The sequence below is a fragment of the Aquila chrysaetos genome, chromosome 5 (genome assembly GCF_900496995.4).
Source record: "Aquila chrysaetos chrysaetos chromosome 5, bAquChr1.4, whole genome shotgun sequence".
Classification (NCBI taxonomy): domain Eukaryota; kingdom Metazoa; phylum Chordata; class Aves; order Accipitriformes; family Accipitridae; genus Aquila; species Aquila chrysaetos.
Genome location: NC_044008.1, coordinates 14,031,210 through 14,040,295, shown reverse-complemented (window position 1 = coordinate 14,040,295; position 9,086 = coordinate 14,031,210). Strand labels below are relative to the sequence as shown.

Below are 9,086 nucleotides of genomic sequence, written 5' to 3'. Positions count from 1 at the left end.
TTCATTCCTTCCTTAATTATACAGATACACAGGACTGGCTGGTTCTTGAGTTTTAATTTTCTTGAATGCATTTCTCCAACTCAAAAGCTTTTAACAGGGGTGTAGTTGATTTTTGGGGTTTTTTGTGTTGGTTTGTTGGGGTTTTTTTTAAAGCTCAAACATACTGAAAGTTGGTGTTATTCACTACTCACGAAGCCAATACATGCCACTGCAGATTTTGTTATACTCTGGAAGTTGTTCAATTGGACCTGGAAGTTAAAGAAAGTTGGCCATGACATATGCTAAACTGATACCAATTGGTGTGGAGGGGTTATGGGAGGGTAGGAAAACTTGTACAACATACCCACGGCAGCAACTGCTGGATGCTTATCATAGATGTACTTTGTGCAAACTTCTCTAATAGTCTGGGCATCAATAGCCTAAAAGGGGTAAAGAGACACCTCTGTTACCAATACCATCTAAAAAAGTATTAAGAGCCACTGATCTTAATTTTGTATAATCCAGGGGAATAGGCAACAAAACAGTTGAAAGTTTTCTCAGTTGGAAACACTCTAAGTTCTGTATTGTTACTTCCTGTAGCAATTAAATGTCTCAACGGCCTAATTTAAAAGTTGCAACATGAGTGCCACTTACTTCAATTCTTGCCTCAAGTTCTGGAATTGGGATTCGGCGCTTGTAACACAGCATTTGTCTTCCAATGTCTTCACAGATTGGTGTGGACCCTAAAATAGTGGAAAATATGCTTCAGTTATCAGCATACAACTCCACTAAGAATAAAAAGCTCTCATAAGTCTCACCATCAAGTTGTAGCAGCATATTTGTCTTTAGAAGATTTTTCGCTCGAGCTACTTCATTTTCTGTAACACTTGTGCAAAGTCTTATCCTGAAAAATAGTTTAAATCCAAAGGAATTAAATAATGGTAACTTGTAGCACACAAGATTGCCTGTGATATAGAGGTGCATGTACATTGGTACACCTACCAGGCACTTCTTTTCTATAGGTAAGAGAATTTGGTATGGAAACAAGCCATAGGATGCAAAACAGCAGCATAAGAGTAAGGTTTTTTGGAAGCATACCAATATACCCAAGAGCAAGTTTTTCCCCTTAGAGCTGTATTTCATTTTACTAATATTTTGAGCCAAGTGTTGCCCATACTTGCTATCTTGAGAATAGCTGTTGCTAAGATAGTAAGAGCCAAAAAATTAGAGGTAATTAGCCCAGAAGGCAATGCATTATGTCCTGGCTTTCCATGAGATAATGATTCACCACACTGCATAAGGAACATTTCACTAGGACGGGGATGCATTAGATGCCTTAACACACTTTTGTCATAGGGATGGTTCATATAGTCCCTGGTGCTAAGCTGCAGCAAATGGACAGCTAAAATGATGCCATTTGCTCTACAGGTTGTTTACAAAGATCTCATAGAATAACGGTATATGAGAATTGATGCACATAATTAAAGAAACTCTTCATTTTCAAGTTTTCTTTCAACTTTTGTTTCAACTTCACCCACTTTAAATCAGTGCTCTTAAATAATGTATGTCTGTTTCTAATCACATATGCAGTTCTAGCATTATAGTTGTACCTATGGACCTCTTTTCAATTTAGATTTAACCCTCAGATGAATGAATATTATCTCGAATCCCAGGTTTCAAAATTCCATATATATCAGCTCACCTACCTTACATAATTTCATTTCCCTGTGTACTCACTAGAGCTTTATGTAACACCACCACCTGGTACATCATGTGGGATAGCAACTGCAGAATGGGTAACTACAAATGGTATTTGTAGGTAATCGCACATTCATTATTCTCATTCATTAATATTTACTCTTTCAGTTGTCAGACATGCAGTTCGTGGGCACTGTACACTGACTTAGTAGTATTCTAAAAGGTTTGACACAGTTTCATAACTCCTGTCACTTTACAAGTCAAAAAAAAAAAAATCACTGCCATATTTTCTTGTACAAGGAATGCTATTAACTACAGTTAATATTTATTCTTCCAGGGCAGAACAAAAACCAAACCTAAACTTTAATCTATTCACTTAAAGTAAGGGTGCCAGAAACTGGCTGTTGGGACTCTGCATTGAGCATCAAAGTTCAGAACTTGATGCATTTGTTTTTTCCAGGCAAGCCTAAGCAGAGAAACAAAAATATTCTCTTTAAATGACTGCTATTTTTTTAAATTGTATTCCTCTACTGAAAATGATCTTTTAAAGAAAGAGTTGTTAGCTTACCATTCTCTCTGAACAAAGTGCACCATGTCCTGTATAGTGGATGGCTCACAGACCATATAGAGTCCCCACAGCCCTGTATCAGTGTAGCAGGTGTTGAAGGACTGGAAACTGTGACACAGGTTACCATGGCAGGCAATCTGAGCAAGTTTACTGGATAAATTCTGCTGAGGCAAAAGAAAAATACATTATTTTATGAAGTTTTTTTGAAAGTTTACTAGTCACCTCCATGGTCTCCTGTTTTCATTTCAGTGATGACAGAACATGCAGTAGTATCACAGGCTCCAGCAGAAGCTACAAGGTTAATTATCAGCTCTTCATCTCAACAGCTTCTTTTCTTGCATGTAATCTCATGTTTGCAATGAACAGCCCAGATTTAAGCCAAAATCATAAAGCTACTTAGGTTCAAGAAAAGGATAGTTATACCTACAGGTTCTGATGACATACAGGTAATGAAAGATCCTACTTTCCATGAGGGCTGGCACACCTCAAGTCACCTCTACTTTGGTGGTTTAGAACCAGTTCCTAAGTTTTTGCTAGATCTGGGGCAACAAATTCTCTCAGACTCACGACTGGATCCCCTTCTCCCGCTCCAAAAAAGGACCTTCAGAAATAGCCATAAAGTGGCAGTAACGCCATCAGATAGGTTTGAATGGGTCTGTATTGGCAGTACCCAAGTCAGAGAGATCTCACCAGCCCACCAGCCTCATTAACAGCAGGAAGGTGCTTGCAGGTTGACTTACCACACCTCCTCCAAAGGAACGATCCCAGTTACCTATCAGAGTATTTGCTACCATAAGTGGGATTGTATCTGGGTGCGACCAGCCCGCTGCTTCAACAGCTATCGCAATGTGTGCCAAGGGCATCTTATCATCTCTTATACGAATCTGTGGGAACACAGGAAAGTAGCTGTAGTACAACCTGTACACAGTAATGTATACAGGAAGCTAAGTGTCAGGAGACAGACATTTCCATTACATCTGGATTATAAAGCATGCACATAGAGAACCAAAAATTAAAGCATATGAAGCTTTATTTAACATCAGCCTTAACTAGTCTTCCCTGTGGCAATTTCAGAGCACTTCACCATCAGCAAGCCTAATGCCACATACACAGAGAGGGCATTACAAGTCACTTTACGACTAACAGCAGCAAGGAAAGCTGACTTTCCGAAGTCCGAATACAGCTGGGAATAGAATGCAGATGCCTCAGTTCTCTGCCATATCCTTTAAATTTGTGATTCTCAACAAGTGGAAATGCTCCAACACCGTAGGCAAGGGGATAAAAAGGAAGTAGCAGCAGGGGTAAGGGAGGTATTCCTCCACGAACTGATGAAACAGAAAAAGTGGTGGCAGTGAGGCTTGTCCAAGAAAGGTTAGAAAGTACAGCTTTGGAAAGTAGCTACTCCATTGCCCTCACTGGGGGAAAGAAACCTTTTAATCTGCTGAGTCTGTGGCTGAGCAGCTCACTCTCCTCAGCAGAGAGCACATGTCAGTTGTGCTCACAGTGGATATAGGGCCCAGCTCAAAAAGCCATCCAACAGCTTACCTCACTACCAGTGAAGCTACAAGGTGGCAGGGGTGGCAGTCCTCCTTCTGGAGCAGATGGCAAGTTACCAAAATGGCACTTTGCTAGGTCAAGTAGCTCATCATGAGAGACCCCTGAACAGAGATATTTCACATATTTTGTAATGTTACTCTGTAAACAATTTAAATTGCTGCACAGTTCAAAGACTCAACCAAGTAGTAACTTACTGTTCCCCCGCTTTAATGCCCCACTTTCAGATTCCTCACACTGCCCCATTAAACAGAGTAATATCATCAGGATCACCCTTCTTAATTCTCTTCAATAGCCTTCTATTAATATTACATCAAATCAAGCTGTTTGCTCTCAGTTTGAAGCCTCAATGTTTTTTCTCTTTGCCTCTGCTTTCCTTGCTACTCCCCTTTTCACACTGAACCCCTTCTAGGCCCCTCTTTTCCTGCCCACATGGAAAATGACCTTGGCCTCCAACTCACTTCTAGTTACTGGTTTAAGAAGGTTTCTGGAATATTACTGAGGGGAAAAGGGAACAAAATTTCAAAGGGTATGAAGGTACAAAACACACAAGGCTAACAGTGAGCTTCCAGGACCTATTGAACAATGGGTAATTCATCATGTTGTTCCCAGGAACTTAAAGACCATGGTTTTAAGCATAGTTTCACATGATCCAGGGTGAATGTCTCATACTAACCTCCAGCAGCAGCCAGGACCATTCTGGGTCCTTTGTAATGTGTTGTTATATACTCCACCAAGTCATTACGGTTTATGGATCTAGAAAGTCAAAGAAACATCACTACTGTGTCAGTAAAGTTTATTAGAGTAAAAAGAGATAAATGTGTACTGAATAAATGAAAACTGATGCTGTTCCCTACATTTTCAGATGAGTGTTTTCAATATACAGAAGTTACTACACAATTAAAGACAGCCACAAATTTTGACATACTTGATGTTTTCAGTGGGTCCTAAAATTGTCCGTCCTAGGGCTGTCTTCTGATACGCTGTAGCATGAAGGTAATCAAAGACAACTTCTTGTAAATTGGTTTCAACCTCTTGCATCTCTCGAAGTATAACTCCTCGCTCACGCTCAATCTCTGCTTCTCCCAGGGTACTGTTCTGAATTATGTCAGCAAGAATTTCCACAGCTGATTGAAAATAAGGATGGGAATGGAAAGCGTATTTTCAGACTACCAGAAAAATCTGGTTCCAAAAGTAAAACCCACCCCAAAGACCAAGTGGCCCAAGATTTGCTAATAAGATTTGCAAGGGGACAAAAGACTTGCTCTGCAGGAAGGGAGAAGTCCAAAAGGTATTTTCTTTTGGGAATCTAAAGACAAAAATATTTCAAATATTAACTTCCCTGCTGGCACTCGCCTTTCCAAATCTGCATTCTCACGTTCCTGTGAAGTTCAGGAAAGGACTTTTCACCCAGGAAGAAAGGGATACGCTGCAAAAGCATCATTCTGTGTTGTCTCATCAGGAGCTGGATAAGCATTTCATTCTTTGCTGCTTTTCTGAGGAATGAAAGCAGTTACCTCTTGGTAAGTCTTTTGAAAAAGCCTTCGCATAATAGACAGTTTGTTCCCTGGATGTATATGCATTCAGATGAGCTCCCATGTTCTCAATCTCTAGTTCAAGGTCTAACTGAGATCTCTTTTTTGTTCCCTGAAATAAAACAATAAGAAAATCAAACTAGACCCTTTAATTCACCTACTTGTCATTACTACTTCTTGTCTGGAAAAGTCAAGGTCAAGAGAAAGAAAAACTCTTCTGGAAAGAAAACTGGCATACTAATCTCTCCAAGCTTGAAAGTAAGATACAAATCCTACTACACTCCCAAATGAAAATAAAAAGCTGGTAAAAGGGCGACTGAGTGTCTTCTAAGACTACTACAAGAAGTTAAAAGTGAGTTAAAATTAGACCTGTGTTACTAATCTATAGTTGTGTATCAGCTACACAGACCTAGGACTTAAGTTTCATTTTCTAATGGAAACCAAAGTCTAAGTTGTCCACTTCTTTTTTTCCCTCCTCGATTTGGAGAATTATACAATTATACAATTCTGACAAAGTTCTTATCATTGATCTTTAAAGATAAATAACTTAGAAATCCATTGTAAACTTCTACGTCAATACTGATACTCACCTTGAAAGCCATATGCTCAAGGAAGTGAGCAGTTCCATTGTTCTTCTCATTTTCATACCTGCTTCCAGCATCAATCCAAAGTCCAACCTCATTGGGAAAAAAAAAAAAAAAGCCATTTTACCAGCTAATGATGCAGCTTTGCTGTTTTTGTGTATGAACTACACTTAGATTTTCAAGACCTATTTTTAAATGGCTTCTTCCTTAAAACGAAGCAGGTTTTCAAGAAAAAGAAAATTTTGATCGTCACAAAAAATCTAATCACATCATTTACAAAAGCCTTAAGATTTCTATTTCCTAGCTTAAGTTTTAAGAACAATTGTTAATAAACATTGAAAGAATGCAATTTAGTTCCACAAGGAAATGAACATACATGAACAGTTATGAAAAAAACTTCCCTTTACAAGTTACTTACTGTGCACGTTGAGAGTCCAGAGTCTTCAGAAGCTACTTGCAAGCCGTTTTCCAAAGGACTCACCCTAGTTTCAGGAACATTTAAGATTACTTCTGTTGCTGCTTTGGAAGCTCTGAGCCTGCCTGTTCCAACATGCACACACTGTAAGGAAAAAGCATCAGTCACGCACAGATTAAGTTATATCCTAGGATGTTCTTCTGAAAAATGTACTCCTGAACTTAAACATTAAGTTTGTGGATCTTTTTTAAAGCATGCATTAAAAAGAAAAAATTCAGCACTGATTTATTCACCCCTACTTCACAACAGGGATGCATTAACTTGACTCAGAAGAAAAACATGAAGATAACTAAAATGGAGTAGACTGCATCTGCTTCCCTCCAATCAACTGATCTGACAGAAAAGCACATTACTGTCATCAGCCAGCTACTCCGAGCGCCACATTTGTTTCCCAGTTCTGCCAGCAAGAGCCTGCAGGACCTTGAATATATCTTTTAACATCCAGAATTCTTTTGGGTACCCACTTTCTAAAGTGAAGTGAGATACAGTCCAAGGGCCTATGTCCAGGACTGCAAATCACAGTCACCTGTTGTTCAGAACAGGGACAGATACTGAAACTGCCACCTTTTATACAATCATCTGGCAGTTAAAGCACATTAAATCAGAATGGGGTAGAAAAGAAGGGAAGATGGAAGTTAAAAAAGTTTATTGCGCTTTTTCAACATGGAGAAATTTAATTATGTAGCCCAAATGCATACTTCAGGCAATAAGCTATTCCAAAAATTCTAAATGTATCAAATAAACAAAGTTTTCCCTCACCATGTAACTGGCCTAACCATGAAAGTAAAAAATCCAGCTCTCACCCACTCTCCTCCTGGAATACCAATAGGCTAGATCTCTCAAAACTTGCATATTTTAGGATCATAGGACAATTCAAGTTCGAAGGGAACTCAGGAGGTCTCTAGTCCATCCTCCTTCTCCAAGCAGGATCAGCTGTGGTGTCAGACCAGTTTGCTCAGGGCTTTTTGCAGCTGGGTATTGAAAATCTCCCAGGATGGTGAGAAACTGCGCGGCCTCTCTGGGTAGCCTGCTCCATGGCTCGACTGCCTCATGGGAAAAAACGCTTTTCATATATCCAGTTTTTCCTCTCTTGTTTCAACTTATGCCCATTGCCTCTCATTCTGCCACCATGCCCCACTGTGAAAAGCCTGGTTTTGTCTTCCTGACAACCTTCTCATAGGTACTGGCAGGCTGCTGTTAGGTCCAGCTGAAGCTGTGTCTTCTCGAGGCTGAACAAGCCTCAGACCCTCAGCCTCTCCTCACAGGGCACATGCTCCAGCCCACAACCATCTCTGCTGAACACACTCCAGTTCACTAATGTCCTCCTTACACTGAGGAGCCCAAAACCAGCTGCCATATACTAACCACCTGACAAGTGCAAACTAATCACTTCCTTTGATCTACTGGCTGTGTTCCTGTTTCTTCAGCCCAGGCTGCTGCCAGCCTGCTCTGCTGCCAGACACACTGCTTGCCCGTGCGCAGCTTGCTGTCCTCCTGTACCCCCAGGCCTCTTCCACAGAGCTGCTCCCCTGCCAGTTAGTTCCCAGCCTGGGTTGTTCCAAGGAATCATTTTCACTGCTAGTCTGCATTACAGGGAAGGAAAAACCTGCGTTTGAAACCAAAATCTCCCTCTCCTCTTTTTAGAAGGAAAGCTTAGGCTTCAAACTGGGAGGACAGGCAAGATGACAGAAGTGGAGAGCTCTGGGATCAGAGCCTCCGGGCAGCCTCCATCAAACCACGGGAGAGAAGAAGGGTTTAAACTTTCTCTGAGCTCCCCTGGGGTGAGCACGGCAGGACCCGTGCCGGGGCGGAGGCTCCCGCTGCCCCTCTCTAAGGCATCGCGCCCCAGTCCCAGCGCTGCATCGCTCCGGCTCCCAGACGCTGAGCCAGCCCCGACGCCTCGGCACCGCGGGGGGCGATATGGGGTAACAGCGGCCCCGGCGAGCAGTCGGCAAACCCTGGGGCCTGCGGCACCCAGGCTCATTTTCCACAATTTTCCACAGAACTGTGTCCCGCCGAGGGGCGGCCGCCGCCTTCACCTCAGCCGGGCGGAGACTACAATTCCCGCCATGCACCACGGCAGCCCCCCCCCGTTTCCGCGACTACAAATCCCAGCGTGCACCGCGCCTCCCGGCCTCCAGCTCTCCCGCCCCCATTGCGGCAGCCCGAGCACCAGCGTAGGGAGCCACTGCGGCGCTTGGGCTCTCCGCAACTCCCTCCCCTCCCCTTCCCCGCTCTGCCGCCTACCCGGTCCCCCGAGCCAGACGCTCGCACAAGGCGAGCAGACCAAGGCAGGAAAAGCCGCCGAGCCGCTAAGCCAGCTGTAGACGCAGCCATCTTGGCGAGCGAGTGGGCGGGGCGGCGGCGGACTTCCGGCGGGCGGTGCGCAGGCGCAGAGGCAGCTCCCTCCTTTCCGCCCCTGCGTTCGCCTGGGCTCCGCCGTGGCCGGGCGGCTTCGGGGCCCTTCCCAGCCTTGGCGTCACCACCCAGCCCCCGGTTAAAACCGCCTGCTCGCCTTTACCTGCCCGTTTCCTAACCAGCCTCTGTGGCAGCGCGGTAATCTCCCCTCTCCTCAGAGCCCCTCACGGCGCTGCCGGTGGCCCCGGGAGGGGGTTGACCCCTTCGTGAGGAGGCATCAGCACCGGGGCCTCGACCAGGCCTCCGCGGTATGGGCCCAGCAATGGGAGCGAGGC

The 9,086-nt window shown here is 43.6% G+C and overlaps 1 protein-coding gene across 2 annotated transcripts; it reads right to left on the bottom strand.

Annotated features, from left to right (window-relative positions):
• Positions 1–35: 35 nt before the first annotated feature.
• Positions 36–8,775, bottom strand: PMPCB (peptidase, mitochondrial processing subunit beta). 2 transcript variants are annotated; one of them, XM_030015246.2, is made up of 13 exons: positions 8,641–8,775; positions 6,337–6,477; positions 5,925–6,011; positions 5,317–5,446; positions 4,728–4,926; positions 4,476–4,555; positions 3,791–3,903; positions 2,986–3,129; positions 2,246–2,409; positions 798–883; positions 634–722; positions 344–419; positions 36–248 (listed from the first exon to the last, which is right to left on the bottom strand). In XM_030015246.2, the coding sequence occupies exons 1-13, from the start codon at positions 8,728–8,730 to the stop codon at positions 184–186; spliced, it is 1,464 nt and encodes a 487-aa protein (XP_029871106.1). In that variant the 5' UTR covers positions 8,731–8,775; the 3' UTR covers positions 36–183. The 2 variants fall into 2 exon arrangements, with proteins under 2 accessions (XP_029871106.1, XP_029871107.1); XM_030015247.2 differs by having other exon boundaries at positions 2,246–2,406.
• Between the last annotated feature and the right edge of the window lie 311 nt (positions 8,776–9,086).